We start from the raw sequence: 16,251 nt of genomic DNA, 5'->3' as shown, positions 1-16,251 counted from the left end.
ATTTCCTTTGAGTATCTTTGTTCCAACAGCCTGAATACCAATTCAATGCACTTATATTTTTTAAAATATAGTTGAAGCTGCTGAGCCCGGTGCAAAAGCTCATGAACTTAGTAGTGAATTGCATAACCTTGTCTTCAGGTTTTAGAATCCTAGGCGTGTTCCTTCCTAGGCCGAAGTCACTTGGTGCAAAAGTCAATTCCGCGTTTCGTTACCACACCACTTCATCTCATCAGGCCAACCAAGTTCAGTTGTGAATTGGCACGTCCGCATCAATAGAAGGACATAGTTAGCTCAATGGTTAATCGACCTACACTGCATAAGCTTTGTAATTTCTAGGGCCAACATGTGCTATACGCCATGTTATCCTTTCGGGAAACCCTTAAATCTGAGGTGAACTTAGATAAAATGTGGTATTTACATAGTAAAAATCTTGTTTTTGCATATGAAGGTAGGCAGAAAGAGAAGGAAATGCCTTTTTGGACTGGATATCAATCTGTCTGCGTTGGCTGCCACAACCCACAAGAAGAACATTGTATGTTGAAAATATAGAGTTAAGATCCATAAGACGCAATCTTAATTATTGATTAGATGAACTAAAATCCATTAAAGTGATAAGTAACAAAGGCTGTCTCTGGTTGGTTCTGAGATTATGCCATCAATTAAGAAACTCTCCTTTTGTGCCGACTGTAACCTTTTGCTAAATTATGATCTCTCGTTAAAAAGCAATCAGCGGGATCTCTATCGACAACATATTCACAACGATATCAATATATATACATATATTTGTATATTATATCAAGTATTGATATGGAATTCAATATTATTATTGACACTAATATAGCCGCTAATATACGGTTGATACAGATCTGAATTATCAATAATTGTAGCTGGAGCGCTGCAATTAAAAGGGGCAGGAAGCAGTCTAAGAAGGGTTTGCTACATAATAAAGAAGTGATTTCTGCACATCTCTTTTCTCGACCTACACTCTCTTGCTTATTTCTGGACTTTAAATTAAATCAAATTAAAAACAGAATTAAAGAACAAAAATAAACAAGACGTGCGAAAATCATTTGGCTACGTAAACACAAAAAAATTGCCATGAAGATTTAGATGGGTTTCTAACTATCCGTATTGCTTCACCAAAAATTTGAAGTCAAAAATTACAAATGAAAGTTCAAATTTAAGATCAAAACTAAGGTGCTTCAACTTTAAGATCAATTTCATCAATCAGAAACGATGCAGGACTGGAGATGTAATCCTTCAACCGACCGATTTCGTGAGCTATATCCTGCATATTTGGTCTCATTGAAGGATTGTACTGAGTGCAGATCAGACCAAGCTCTATCAATTCCAAAACAACATCCCTCCATACTTTGTTGTACTGCTTAGGCATCAAATCCGCAGCACACCTATCGAGCGCTTGTTGAACTATTGGATCGAGCCTGCGCGGGTACTGACTTTTCACCCATTCGTGAAGGGTTGAACCTTCGTGAACAAGGACATCCGTTGGTCGCCTTCCTGTAACGATTTCTAGCAAAAGGACCCCGTAACTGAACACGTCTCCCTCAGTAGAAATGGTTTTTCCCATCGCATACTCTGCATTTCATCAAGTCAATGAAGGAAATTAGGACGTATTAGAAAGTGCGTGTGAAAATCATTTCCCAATGAGTATATGTTAGAAAAGAGTGCATACCAGGAGCAATGTAGCCAATGGATCCGCATAACAAGCCATCTGCTGAACTGAAGGATGCTGAATCATTCGTTGGACCCTTCTCATCGCCGCCTTTCACCAATCTCGCAATTCCAAAATCAGTTACCAACGCCGTCATGTCCTCATCTAGTAGAATGTTGCTCGGTTTGAGATCACAGTGCACAACTCTAACAGGAGAGTGATGGTGTAAATAGGCCACTCCTTCAGCTACATCACTGCAGATGCTCACCAACTGAATCAAATTCAACTGATCCTTCAGTCCATGGCTCGGGTATAGGTGACTCTCGAGGCTCCCATTTGACATCAATGGCAGAACAAGAGCCTTAAAGTCCGGCCTACTGCACGCCGTGATGATTCTGATCAAATTTCTGTGCCTAGTCCTCTTCAGAACTCTGCATTCCCTTTTGAAGGTTCCCAAATTATCTCCATCCGTTTTCAAATCCAATACCTTGACAGCAATTACTGAGTTGTCTTGAAGGACACCCTTATAGACATGCCCAAACCCACCTGAACCAATCAGGCAGGAAGCACTGAAACCACCCGTGGCTTCAATGAGCTGCTCGTATGAGATTTTCGGACACTTGTGTTCTTTCTTCCCTTCTTTTTCATCATCCCCCGAATCCTCTTGATTGAAAACTGCCAAGTGTTTTTGGAATTTCGACCCATGCATGAGGGGGTACCCGAATACACAAAATATGGGGGTGATAAGTAATGACAGGATAATTGGCAGAATAGCCAAATGATGAGTATGCTTCTTCCGGCAGTTTGACATGCCCTTTATTGATCCACAGAGACCAGCATTACCCAGGAATGAGTCTATGGTCAGCAAAGAAAAGGCCCCATTGTTTGATACATTCCCGGATAAGTTGTTGAAAGAGAAGTTGAGTTTCTTCAGAGTTAATGATTCCTGCAGAGACACTGGTATTTGTCCATTCAGTTGGTTTGAGGATACGTCAAGTTTTTGAAGATAAGGTAGCTTTCCTATTGAATCCGGAAGAGGGCCTTCTAAGGAATTCACCGAAAGGTTGAGGTACTCGAGGGCAATGCAGCTCCCAAGTTGTGGTATTGTGCCGGAAAGATTGTTGGAAGATAGGTCAACTGCTAGCACCATGTCCATTTTGCTCAACTCCATCGGTAACAGTCCATGCAAGTGATTGCTAGACAGGTTCAAGTACAACTTCAAGCTCCTCAGCCCTGCAACTTCGCTAGGAATCACCCCTGAAATTTGGTTCTGAGAAAGGTCTAGAATCTCTAAATTGATGCACTTTCCTAGACTTGGCGGTATGGTCCCTGTGAGTTGGTTCTCATAAAGAAAGAGCCTTCTTAACTGGGAAAGGTTTGAAAAACTATCTGGAATGGAACCGGAAAGCTTGTTTTTGGATAAATCTAGAAGGCCTAGATGGGGAATGTCACCAAAGGCAGATGGAATCTCACCAGACAGTGAATTGTTTGACAAAAACACCCTCTCTAGCTTTGTCATTCGGCACAGTTTGGGCGGGATGGTTCCATTCAGAAGGTTACTAGACAAATTCAACAGGGTGAGGTTGACAAGATTTGAAATATGAGGGGGAATTGAACCGTAAATACGATTAGTATCTAAGTGAAGTTGTACAAGATTGGTAGAAAGATTACCAATAATAGGAGGTAAATCTCCTCCAAGATTGTTTCCAGCTAATTCAAGCTCTTGAAAGTTAGAGGCATTAACCAAAGAGGCAAAAAAGGGTTCAAGGTTAGTGTTACCGTCATGGCTCACAAAGAGATTGTAGGACAAGTAGAGGTACTGCAGTTGTGGCATTTTTCGTATAATCTCCGATGGCAACTCCCCTTTCAGCATGTTAGACTCTAAATCGAGCCATTTAAGTTTTGAGGAGTTTGAAATGGCTGCAGGAACATGTCCAACTAGACGGTTGGACCACAGTAGAAGAAACCTCAGGTGTATAAGCTCACATTCATCTGGCAAAGGAATTTCACCGCTTAAAGAATTGTTAGAGAGGTCTAAGTACTGCAGAGAAGACGAAGAATGATTGCAGAAAAGCGGCATTGGGATTTCACCAGTGAGCCGGTTGCTTCCCAAATCGAGATACACTAATTTGCGAAGAAAACCAAGTTCAGCAGCGATGCTTCCCTCAAGAAGATTGGAAGATAAGCTGAGTTCTCCAAGTTGAGAAAGAGTGCCTAACTCGCCTGGAATGCGACCTTTGAAAAAATTACTTGATAGATCAAGAATGTGTAAGGAAGAAAGATTAGCGAGAGACGGGGAAATGGTGCCTCCGAGTGCCTTTCCACTAAGATCAAGCTCCACGACGCGGTCTCTAGCTTTGTTACACTTGATGCCTGACCAATTACAAAGATGAACACCCAAGGAATTCCAGTCCTCTAAAGCCCGGTGGGGGTCCGATACAATCCCTTCTCTGAAAGAAAGCAAGGATGCCTTGTCCTTCATTATTTGAGCAGTTTCTTGGCATAAAACCGCTTCCAACAAAATGATCAAACAGAGAAGCTTAAACACAGAAGACCTTCCAAAACACATCATGATCATGTCAATCTTCTTCGAGCAAAAAGTTTCGAAGAAATTGACGAAAACAAAGTGATCAGAAAGTACCGAGAGAGCAAATCAAGAGAAGCATGCACAGGCTGCATGAGCTTAAGAACAAGATAATGCAAAATCTTGTGGCCAATAAGTAAGCACTCATCAAATGCTTAGAAAATTATGAAACACCTTGTGCCTAACTGCCGTTGAAGGCATGGATGTACGTTTGGCGCCTACGATCTTTGACTTCCTAACCCACCAATCGCGTTCATACAAATGCGTGCGTGTAACATGACAAGCAAACAACGCTAAAGCCGCGGTTAGAGCAGTAATGCAGTCCATGTCAGCAGCATCAGCAGGCCTAACCATTTTATTTTATGCTTAATCTCGTCAGGTAATTGTCTACTTAATTATATATTATGCTGTTGCTTCAGAGATGTGAGGATAGAGAGATTAGTGGATTGTGTGCTGTGAGGCGAAAGAGAGAGATAATATTGGTTAATAAAGAAGGTGATCGGTGAGTAGGTATTTAGGTGATGCATTTAAACAGTATGCCTCAATTGGTATTCGTAGCACAAAAGAGATATACAGCATGATCACCTAAGAGACAAGACTAAACGAACAAGAAGCCGTATATAAACTACAGTTTAGCAAGAGATTTTTCAGTGTGATCGAAACACGGGATACATCACGTGTCACTACACAACACAAATGGTGGGATATGTGTGTTAAAATGTTAATAACTTAAAAAATAAAAATTTTCACCACTTATATAAAAACACGTGGTGTACTACTTGTGTTCCTGTCACAATGAAAAATTTCTCCAATTTAGCGTCGCTTGATTGCTTGTTTAGGCATATTTCTCGCTTAACTCAATGGTATCAAAAGGTTAATACATAGATAGAAGTTTAATCTTGAATAAAAACTACAACTTTTTCACTAAAACGGCACTAAACAGACAATAAAACACATTTTAATGAAGAAAAAAATCTTATTTTTGTTGAAAATTTATAAACAGTTCTATCTATGTATATTTTTCAAGATAGTCTCTTCTTTTGCCAAAATATATTAAAAAAATATGTATTTATAGAATTCTCGAACGCATAACAACCACAATAAGCCATAAGTTAATATGGAACTCGATGTATCTATCGTCCTTGCATCCATGTGAGTCGAACCTTGTATTTTAAACCAATTGAAGACCGGCAGAGCGCCGCTAGCTAGACCAACTGATGTGTGTGATCAAAGACATTCTTTGAAGCATTTGTAGCATGGAGTTTTAGACAACCTTGTAACTCAAGTACCCCAAGTTTCAAACTTTACCTGATCGGAGAGTAGGAACGATTATCAAATCTGTGTCGGAGCTTGGTACACAGGTTTGCTAATGGAGTTAGGTCTGGTTTTGGACAAAGCCAGATATGATTAAGACGTTAATTACTCAACTAGTATTTGTAGGACTCGGTACTAATCAGCATGTCGTACGTCAGATGGTTAAGTAGGGTAATCATTAAATCATGGAAAAACTAGAACTAATCTGCTTTAAGGAAAAAGTAACAACAGTTTTATCTGCTTCACAAACTCCATAAGAAAACCCAATCAGAAACTAGAGTAGGAGGAGGAGACTAATTACAAAAGTCAAGAGAAAATGAACTTTTATGAGAACCTGGCCTGATAGTCAGCGACGGCGGGGAGGATAAGACGTCGGCGATGGCGGAGTTGAGAACCAAAAGTCAGGTTGCCGGCGGAGGGAAATTTCATCAGTTTTTACGAATTTTCTGTTTCTTTTGTTACACGGCATCCATTAGCAAAATTGGTCCCAAATAGTTAAAATATATAATGTCGCTTTGTGAAAACACGATAATCTCAAGGAGTGTTAGTGTAGTTAACCTTAAGATTATTTAACCAGCGGCTGGTTTGAGACATTTTTGTCAAAAACACTTCTACTTATAATTGTTTTTGTTAAAAACTATGTAATTAGAATGCAAAGCGCTTGCTTGTAACTCAAATGATAACGAACATTATCATGTTTTCACACTGACCTGGTAGTGTGGAAGAAATTGTAATAATGAAATATGAAAAACATACGAGTTGAAATTGTGATTAGAAACTCAAGTGTTGATTGTTTGGAAGCACTTTTAATTTTTTCAATCAAATGAAATTGGAAACAATGGCGGCCATACTCGTTCAATTTCTCTTTCTCAACCAGGATACGATAGGGCGGATCTTGGAAAGTTTTAACATAAGCCGGAGGAATTTGCAAATCCACCAAACGTAGAGCGCGCAGGGCCTTGAACTCAAACACATTACCTACAATGGAAGTAAACATGTTAGTAACATAGCATTCTTCAAAAAGCGTGGGATGGGTAAATGTCAATCACTTCAATCATATTACTACTACAAAATCTATTACTACTACAAACTACAAAGCCTACTAAAAACAACATAGGTAAAAATATCTCTCCTCTCTCCTCACGGATGGGCCGCGGGCCGCATGTGTGGAATGTGGACCTTTTTATGCTTTCAAATGTAGCGGCGTGTAGGCCTTTTGGGCTTCTAGACCTAGAGGGCGGCCTTTTTTTTTGTTTTTTTTTTGGGCACCAAAAATATTAACGTACTGTTTTTTCGGTTGGGTAAAATATTTCGAAAATGGACAACCGAAAGGTTTAAGAGAGGTTTCATCTTCTTCTCGAGCTGCGTGTCGCTCTCTCAAAAATGGCTTCCACAGCCTCCTTCTCTCCGAGTCCGCAAGCTCAAACGTACAGTTCCACATGGCCGAAGCCGTCGAAACTCAGCCACAAGTTCCTCTTCAGCTCAGCCTCCAACCTCCTCTTCTTCAAGCCATCACTGTCTTCCTCCACTCCTTTCCCCCTCAGCCTCAAGCCCCCTTCCGACCTCGTTCACACCCACCTTGTCCGAGACTCCGTCCAAGACAATTTCGTAGAAAATTCGATGAATTTACAGTTACCCATCAGAGAATTTCACCTGATTACGCCGCAGGACTCACCGCCGCGGATTTTTATCCAAGACCCGCCGTGGATTGCCGCGCTGTTTCTGAAGGGAATGTACAAAAGGGCCAACCAGGAGTTGAAATTGGAGTCGAAGGAAATCGGCGGGGGAAGTAAAATTTGCTCCGGCGGTGGCAGATAAAGGCGGAGACGGAGGCGTGGGAGAGAATGGTGGAGGAGTACAAGGATTTGGAACGAGTAATGCGGGAGAAGAAGCTGGCTCCGAGCTTGCCGTACGTGAAGGCCTTGTTTTTAGGGTGGTTTGAGCCGCTGAGGGAGGCGATTGCGAGGGAGCAGAAGGTGCAGCAAACGAAGAAGCACAAAGCGGCGTTTGCGCCGCACATTGACTTGCTGCCGCCGGATAAGATGGCGCTGATTGTTATGTATAATATCATGGGTTTGGTTATGGTGGGGAATCAAGACGGGTGTGTGCAGGTTGTTCAAGCTGCTGTTCATATCGGGATGGCCATAGAGCAGGAGGTGAGTTCTAAATTCTTAATCTTTTGTGTTTGTGTTTCACATTGTCAATGATGATTCGATGTGTATTGGTTTACGAATACACTGTAACTTAATGCGAGATGATGTGCATTATAAAAGCTAAAGGTTTAGAATTTTAGGATATTACACCCATGAAATGAACGAGTTTCGAGCGTTAATACTTCTGATTAGCTCATTTATTGATTTATTCTTCAAAGAAAACCATTCTGCTCAGCTGTTTTATTTAGAATTGTAATTTAAGAACTTCGATTGAGGGAAAAGGGAAACTGTTCGTCGCAGGAATCTCCTGGCGGTCGAGCACACAGCTCCCCTGGGAGAATGGCGTCGGTTGAGGGTATCTGTCGTACTCCTGCTTTCTTCTCGGGCTTGCTCGGGAAGGCCTTCGTCGGGCAGATCTTGGTCGGGCAAGACACACTTCGGGCAAGGCTCGTCGGGCAGTTCTGAAAGAGAAGGACAGAGTTAATTTGAAAGGGTGCCTTTGTGGGGCCTTAGGTGTAGGCCTTGAGGCTCACAATCAAGATTAACTTTATCGTGCTCAGGCGTGCCACTGCCATCTTCAGTATGGCAGATGTTGAATGGGTGTTTAAGCTTTGATTGAATATGTATACGCCCGAGAAACCGAGTTAGATATAACAGGTGCCTTTGTGAGGCCTTAGGTGTAGGCCTTGAGGCTTCCTGTCAAACTAAACCAGCGCTTGGATGTATCATATTTGGCCTTTTATGGTTGCCAGAGTTTTATCACTATTATACCTTTGATTATCTGAATCCCAGAGGTAGGACGAACCCAAATGAGTGCCTTTGTAGGGCCTTAGGTATAGGCCTTGAGGCTTCCCATCAGAGTTAATCCTTATACTCGGACCAACTAGACCGCAACATAAAATGAAGCTAAATAGATGCCTTCGTGGGGCCTTAGGTGTAGGCCTTGAGGCTTTCTATCAGAATTCACTCTATGCTTAAGCCTTTTCTACGAATCAAGATATAATAGTAACAAAACGGAGAAATAGATTGATTACTTGCGCCCCAAGTAACTTCGGACTTCTCGCTTATCAAGGATCGTCGTGGATGGGTTGAGTCCACATAGAGTTCTTTTTTATGCCTTGAGGCCAAGGACTTTTAAACTGATCTTTAAATTACATGCCCGCGGGCTTAAGCCTCAGATCTGATCTAAACTCTGACGTGATTCAGATCGGATTCAAGTGCTGAAGACTCATTTTCATTGTGACTTTGCCAGAAATAACTTGTATATAACTGAGAATATATAACATGTTATTGTGCTTTTAAAAGAAAGAAAAGACAAAGACAGAGCAAAGATAGTCGGGCAAGTTTGAACCTTATCGGCCAAGGCTGAACTTCTTACAAAATCTATCTTTGTGGCTCTATCAAAGGTCTGAAAGCTTTCAGAAGGGGTTGATGGGGAGAAGAGGATACAAAATGAATCGATACCACCAAGAACAAGGTAGCAGAGCTATTACAGGGGTTTGGGAAGGTTTATCCCGAACGGGATGAAGGCTTGTGCTGACTACAGCTTTGTTGAAGGCAAATCTGGCTTGAGCAGAGTTTTGGCTTTTGTTTGTTTGTTTGAGGGTCCTTAATTCTGTCTTCTCTTCCTCCTTTTATAGACGGATTCAGCTTGGGTTCCTGTAGCAATGGCGGTTGCCCGAATGCGGTTTGGTGATGACTCACTAGCTTTTTTACATGAATGCCACCAATAAAGTACTTTATTGGGCTGTGCAGTGATTGAATAACCTACCCCCTGTGGTCTTTGAGCAGGTAAGCAGGTGGCCTTTGTAATTTGTGCCCAGCCGAAAGCCTCTTTCCTGCCTCCTAAGTTTTCCTCTGGGCCTTGGGTTTGGGCCGACTTTCTCTCTGGCCCAAAGTTCAGATTTTATCCCAAACAGAAACATTGCAGATTTCAGAGGATCGTACAAAAGGCTTAATTTTGGCTTAATTTTGTTTTTTACTGCTATTGAAGGAGTCCTTTCATTTTGGATTTCACAGTGAAGAAAATTACGATCAACTTCCTAGTTCTGTGACGCTTTCAAGAATGATAAAATTGGAAGGCCAAGAAGTGGGAGTAATTTGAATTATTTTGTTTTTATTTTATATATTTGGTGTTATTTTGATGCAATTTAAGCTTATCATTAATACTTCCTTGTTTGTACTCCGTATCAGCAGTATCACTGAATTAAAGTTTAAATATCATATATTGTTACCTTACAATTCAGGTTAGGATTCACAGTTTGTTGGAGAAAACCAAAAACTTCTAGAGAAAGAAGACTGTTGTTGTTGATGAAGACAGTCTGAGCAAGGAGAAGGAGATACTCCGGAAACATGTTAATGTTTTAATTAAAAGGAAAAGACTGAGGGAGGTCCAAAATCTCTTGGTAAAAGAAGAAATTAAGCCCTGGGGTCGTGATACACAGCCTAAGGTTTGTTGCTTTGAGCATTTTGTATTATTTCATTATGGCTGAGGAATCCTTTTGTATATTTTTAATTATATAATATATTATTGGTACCCAAATTTATTTATATATGTATTTAATTTTTGGTTTTTTATGTAATGTGATGTTGCAGCTGGGAAGTTGTCTGATAGAATTATTAACAGAAACAACTTATGTACAACCTCCACTTAACCAGTTGGCAGATGGTCCACCTGATGTGAGACCGGCATTTAGGCACAGATTTAAGGCCGCAGCAAAAAGTCCAGGGTAAAACTTTATCATGGTGTTTGCCACTCCAACAAGTTGTAGTATTCGAATGTGTAGAGTTTTTGTGGTGATATGGATACCTATGCGGCGTATGTTCGTAAAGGATAACCATTCATATACCTTAACTCTGCCACTTCTCCTTTGCTTTAATATAACTTCTTTTGGTCCTTATAGGCAGAAACTTGTGAAGAATTATGTAGTTATGGAATGTGATTCCCTAGTTCTTACTGGGCTTGATAAAACTGTATGTTTTTCTTTCCTGTGTTGTGTTTTCTTGTTCTGTACACTTGAATTCAGTTTGCACTGCGAATTCAAGTTATTGATTTATAATTAAAAAACAATACTTATCAATTATTCCCCATCAAGTTAATGTATAATATAATTGTATACGCCAAGCTACATTTTCATATTTGGACACTCCTGCCACTTACAGTTATTTTATGCTTTGTTTCTTTACAGGCTAAGCATATGTTGATTCCTTATGTGCCAATGTTGGTGCCTCCCAGAAAGTGGAAAGGGTATGAGATATGATAAAGTATATTCATTTAGCAAGTTCTCTTTCTGTTTCTTGACCAGCAGGTTAACAAATAAAGGAAATCTTATTCAAGTTGGCTTTTGGCTAATCAAATGTCAAATAAATTAGAAGAATGCACTCGGATGCCAATAAAATCTAAATCTTTGCAGGTATGACAAGGGTGGTCACTTGTTCCTACCTTCTTATGTCATGCGTACTCATGGATCAAGGAAGCAGGTAGATGCAATGAGGAATATTTCTGGAAAGCAGATGATGAAAGTATTCGAGGTACATGAAGTTAGAGTTCCATTCTACGTTTCCCTTGTATAATATTAATAGGTCAGAACCAGAGCCTTTGCTCGGTTATCTGGTTAATACATGGGGAGATGCACCATCATTCCTGTCACTGCCCCTTTCTGATTGAGAATACTGGGTACAACCAATAGTAGTTATAATCTGTAATGGAACATCAGTTAACTGAGCTTTCCCTGTGCATAGAAGCAAACCATGGATCTATTCTAGTCCTTCAACATATACTTTCTTGTACATATCGTAATAATGATATTCACTTTTGATGACATGTGCAGGCCCTAGATATGCCTGGAAGTACCAAATGGAGGGTGAATAAAAAAGTACTTAGCATGGCAGAGAGCATCTGGGCTAAAGGTGGCAACATTGCAGGCTTGGTTGATCGTGAAGATGTGAGCACATAATGATCTCTTGAATTTAATAAGAAATTGTTTGTATTCAACCTTTGTGTTACTCTGTCCAGAGAATAAATCTACTAAGCTGACGTCCATAGCATTAGTATGAAGTATGAGCACCTATAGGGTGCCAACATCCCAATGTGGGATAGCTCTCGTTTCTCTTTTGTGAAAATTTAAGAGTAACATAATTGGATGATTTCTAACTTTCTGTCAAACAACAAATTAATGTAAGAATAATGTAGTCAGAGAAACTAGAGTAAGGATAATGTAGTCATTTCCCTTGTCAGGAGAGTTTACTTGGTTTTGTTGGTTGATTTTCGTTACAGCAAAATATTTTTGGTTTGCTGACATTGTGATGTTTAGATTTTGCTTTAAATTTCATCTGGCGTAAATATTCTCATGGGCTTGTAGGTTCCAGTACCAGATAAACCACCGCTTGAGGGTTTAACAGAAGTTCCCAAATGGAAATGGAGTGTAAGAAAAGCAAAGAAGATTAACCAAGAAAGGCATTCTCAGCGATGTGATACAGAACTTAAGCTCTCTGTAAGGTCTCCATCCAATTATATAGTATTTATTTATTGATAAGAAATCATATAATATTGAGCAAACAATTCTGAAATAGGTTGCTCGCAAGATAAAGGATGAGGAAGGCTTTTATTATCCTCACAATCTTGATTTTCGAGGCCGAGCTTACCCAATGCATCCACATTTAAATCATTTGAGTTCTGATCTCTGTCGAGGGGTCCTTGAATTTGCTGAAGGACGACCATTAGGGAAGTCTGGTTTTTGTTGGCTGAAGATTCATTTAGCAAACCTCCATGCAGGCGGTGTTGAAAAGCTTTCGTATGAGGACTGCAAAGCATTTGTTGATCATCACATTGATGATATATTTGATTCAGCAGCAAACCCTGTAAATGGAAACCGATGGTGGTTAACAGCTGAAGATCCTTTACAGTGCCTAGCGTCTTGTATCAATCTGTCAGAAGCGTTAAATAGCCCATCACCACATACGGTCATTTCTCATTTGCCCATCCATCTGGTAAATTTCTTTCTTAGTCCGTACTCCTTGGAGTAGCAAAACGAGATACTGCAGTTTATGCAAGTTTGTTTAGGATTATATAATTCTGAAACCCCTTTATTTTAAAAGTTGATGCAAATGAGAAGAATTTTTAAACTTATTTGTGCGGGTCAAATGATAAAGTTTTTTTTTATTTTTTATTTTTTTAAATCCATTTATGTTTCATTGATGACCTTTCAATTTTCTAGGATGGTTCATGCAATGGCTTACAGCACCATGCAGCCTTGGGAAGAGATAGTGTAGGCTTTATCCCCATTGATATAAGTTTTCTGTTTGCATCTTCATGTTACTGCACTCTAATTTTATTGTACTCCATTATGTGTTTTGCTTATTTAAACTACTTTTGTAAATTTTGTAGTAAATGAACTTTAGTCATCTGGCAAACATGATTGTATACATGTGATGTTCTCAAATTTTCCTCATTTTCTATTTTTTCTTCGGTCAAAATATTCAATGTTCTGTTATAATATAATATAGGACCTTTTTTTTTTTATGTAAAAGTTTTGCTTTGTTGATTGATCTGAATTGCTGTGATGTTCTCAGTTGGAAGCAGCTGCAGTCAACTTAGGTGCTGGAGAGAAACCTGCCAATGTTTACTCAGAAATTGCTGTAAGGTATTAAATTTTCCATATTTTACTCCATAGGTTTTGCTACCCTTGAGATGTGCCACAAGCATAAAAGTACAAGAGAACAGTGCCACGAGGTGAAGAAATATTAGATGAATAGGTAACAAGACCAATGCTTATCCTCTATATCTATATGTTGCCAGGGTACATGAGATTATGAAAAGAGACAGCAATAAGGACCCGACTACAAGCCCAAATGCTTTATTAGCCCAAGTCTTAGTTAATCAGGTTGATCTCCCTTGCTTCTTCTCGAGTTCAAAGTTGCAATATACCGTCTAAATGAGTTTTTCTATTTATTTAATGTGGATTTCTTTAGTTATGTAAGTATTTAAAAAAGTCTGTGCATATTTATGAAATTAACAATCTATGGTTTTGGAAGCTTTCAGATTGATCGGAATTGGTAAAACAGACTGTCATGACTTCAGTGTATGGAGTTACTTATGTTGGGGCACGCAAACAAATAAAAAGAAGATTAGAGGAGAAGTGTCTTATTACGGATGATAGACTACTGTTCACTGTAGCTTGCTATGCTGCTAAAGTAAGCAAATACCAACCGTAGTATTCCTGCGACCAAATATTTCTTGATCAAGATTTACCCACAGACGTTTCTTGAATTTCATCATTTGGATAATAATTGAAAATTAACATGCAAATGCAATGCCTGGTTAACCAATTTAATATGTTTGCTAGATTTATAGATGATTACCTCATGTTATTCTTATAAAGAAAAAATCAACTGTTTCATCTAGATCGTACTTTCTAAGTTTTCATCTTTTCCATAGGTTACTTTGGCTGCCCTTGGAGAGACATTCCAAGCTGCTCGTGGTATAATGGCCTGGCTCGGTGATTGTGCCAAGGTGTGGTGATTTTTTTTTTCTTGGTCATGTTCTGGACACTAAATGATAGGCCTGGTAGATAAATTAAGTTGTGTTTACAAACTTTGGCAGGTAATTGCTTCAGAAAATCAACCTGTGCGTTGGACTACTCCTCTAGGTCTTCCTGTTGTGCAACCCTACTGTAAAAATGAACGACATCTTGTAAATTTGACAGCTTAGTTAAATACTAATTTTACATCAACAGGCAAACCAGTAAGGTCGTACCCAGTGCACAAGGCTCCCGCTTTACGCAGGGTCTGGGAGAGGTGAATGTCGGCTAGTCTTACCCCCATTTATGGAGAGACTGCTCCCAAATTCCGTCTCAGTATTTGGAAAAATTCCGTCTCAGTAATTGTTTAGTACAGAATATCAAGATAGGTTGCATGATTGCATCTACAATTGTGTTCATGTATCATTTCTTCGTTCCATATTCTGTTCTTCCTTGTCTCTAGTTTTGGCTGTCTGTTACAGTACCTTAGACTTTATAGAGTAGGTTTTCTGCCCTTCCTGAAGTCCGACATCTTTTCTTTTTGTCCAACATCCTGGATTAAAAGGGGCAGATGTCACTTACATAGTTTTAATGTTGTAGTGATAATTTAGTAACTTTTCTCTCCTTGGGGTTGCAGATAAGAACATCCCTTCAGGTTTTAGCCTTGCAGCGGGAGAGTAACTCAGTAAGCTTACTTAATGTTCTCTTTCCTTACTCTTTCATAAATTATTGTAGAGTTAACATTTTGGCGATTCCAGATAGACGGTAGAAAACAAAGGACTGCATGTCCTCCAAAATTTGTTCACTCACTTGACGGTTCACACATGATGATGACCGCTCTTGCCTGCAGGGATGCTGGCCTATGTTTTGAAGGTTCACACATGGTTTAGTTCTCACTTACACGCTAAAATATGTTCAAATTCTCACTTGCATGTTAAAAAATGTTGTAGGGGTGCATGACTCCTTCTGGACTCATGCATGTGACGTAGCCCAAATGAACGAGATACTTCGGAAAAAAATTGTAGAGCTGTATAGCATGCCGATACTTGAAAATGTAAGTTGAAACTTTCCTCTCAGCAGCCCATCCTGAGTTGAATTCGTTGTTTATTTCTATTGACTTCATGATAACTCGGCCTGTTCCCAGTTACTAGAAAGCTTCCAAGTATCATATCCAGCGTTGACATTTCCTCCCTTCCCAGAAAGAGGCGACTTCGACTTGCAAGAGGTTCTAGAATCTCCATACATGTTCAACTGAAACTCGGTACATGAGCAGCAAGCATTGATAACGATGTTTAAACAGCATTGCCACACGTATCATATGCCACTCCCGGAATGACCGACAAGCTATTTCAAGAATTCATTCAGGTAAGCACTTAAACGTGAATTGTGAAACAGAAACCCAAGGTTGCTTTTGTGAAAGCCGAAAGGACAAACTTTGATATCCCATGATCAGCGAGTCTACGATTCTCATGGGTATTGAATTGATCAATCTTCGCTGTTAAAGATCCGGTCCATGTCGGAGCTGACCCATGTACAGAAGGGGAGACTCTTCTGCAGAAATTCAAGGTCTATAAAATTTCTAGAGCGTAGAATATTTTTTTGAGGCAAGAGAAGTAGATACGAAGCGGCAGCTAACTTAGCGGAGGTCATTCTTTTCAATGTATTCCGACGTATAACATATGTTGTATTGTATGAGAGTAGGAGGAGAAAAGATCATTCTTTAAACATACAAGATACATGTAACACTTGGTCAATGGAAACTCACAAATTTGTGAGCAAGAACTGTAAAGAAATGAAGGAAATTTATCAATAGTTCTGTTCAGATGTAAAATTATTGCTCGTGTTTGGAGTCGAATTTTGTGCATCACCTTGAATTTACTCTCAGTACAAGCATTAAGTTTCTCCAGCTCCGGTGGTAGCTATACTTGACTGTTGTTATGCAAAAATTGTTCTGCATACACACAGAGCAGACCTCCGAGAGAGGACCGTTCACGTCACATTTGAGTTTCG

The 16,251-nt window shown here is 39.7% G+C and overlaps 1 protein-coding gene and 1 pseudogene across 1 annotated transcript; one reads left to right on the top strand and one right to left on the bottom strand.

Annotated features, from left to right (window-relative positions):
* Nucleotides 1-1,075: 1,075 nt before the first annotated feature.
* On the bottom strand, nt 1,076-4,397 carry LOC114821508 (putative leucine-rich repeat receptor-like serine/threonine-protein kinase At2g24130). Its single transcript, XM_029093855.2, has 2 exons — nt 1,694-4,397; nt 1,076-1,596 (listed from the first exon to the last, which is right to left on the bottom strand). Exons 1-2 carry the CDS (start codon nt 4,248-4,250, stop codon nt 1,193-1,195), a joined length of 2,961 nt encoding a protein of 986 aa, XP_028949688.2. The 5' UTR covers nt 4,251-4,397; the 3' UTR covers nt 1,076-1,192.
* A 2,499-nt stretch (nt 4,398-6,896) lies between these two features.
* Nucleotides 6,897-16,072, top strand: LOC103424884 (DNA-directed RNA polymerase 3, chloroplastic-like; annotated as a pseudogene).
* The last annotated feature ends 179 nt before the right edge of the window (nt 16,073-16,251 follow it).

Source organism: Malus domestica, chromosome 15 (assembly GCF_042453785.1).
Source record: "Malus domestica chromosome 15, GDT2T_hap1".
NCBI lineage: Eukaryota > Viridiplantae > Streptophyta > Magnoliopsida > Rosales > Rosaceae > Malus > Malus domestica.
The sequence above is the reverse complement of the archived record's forward strand: the minus strand, read 5'-3'. Positions and strand labels throughout refer to the sequence as shown.

Excerpts from the sequence above, each read along its gene's own strand:
- LOC114821508 (XM_029093855.2), bottom strand. The coding sequence starts at position 4,250 with ATGATCATGATGTGTTTTGGAAGGTCTTCTGTGTTTAAGCTTCTCTGT. Across the intron at positions 1,597-1,693 it reads CATTGGCTACATTGCTCCTG|AGTATGCGATGGGAAAAACC; the intron begins GTATGCACTCTT and ends GATGAAATGCAG.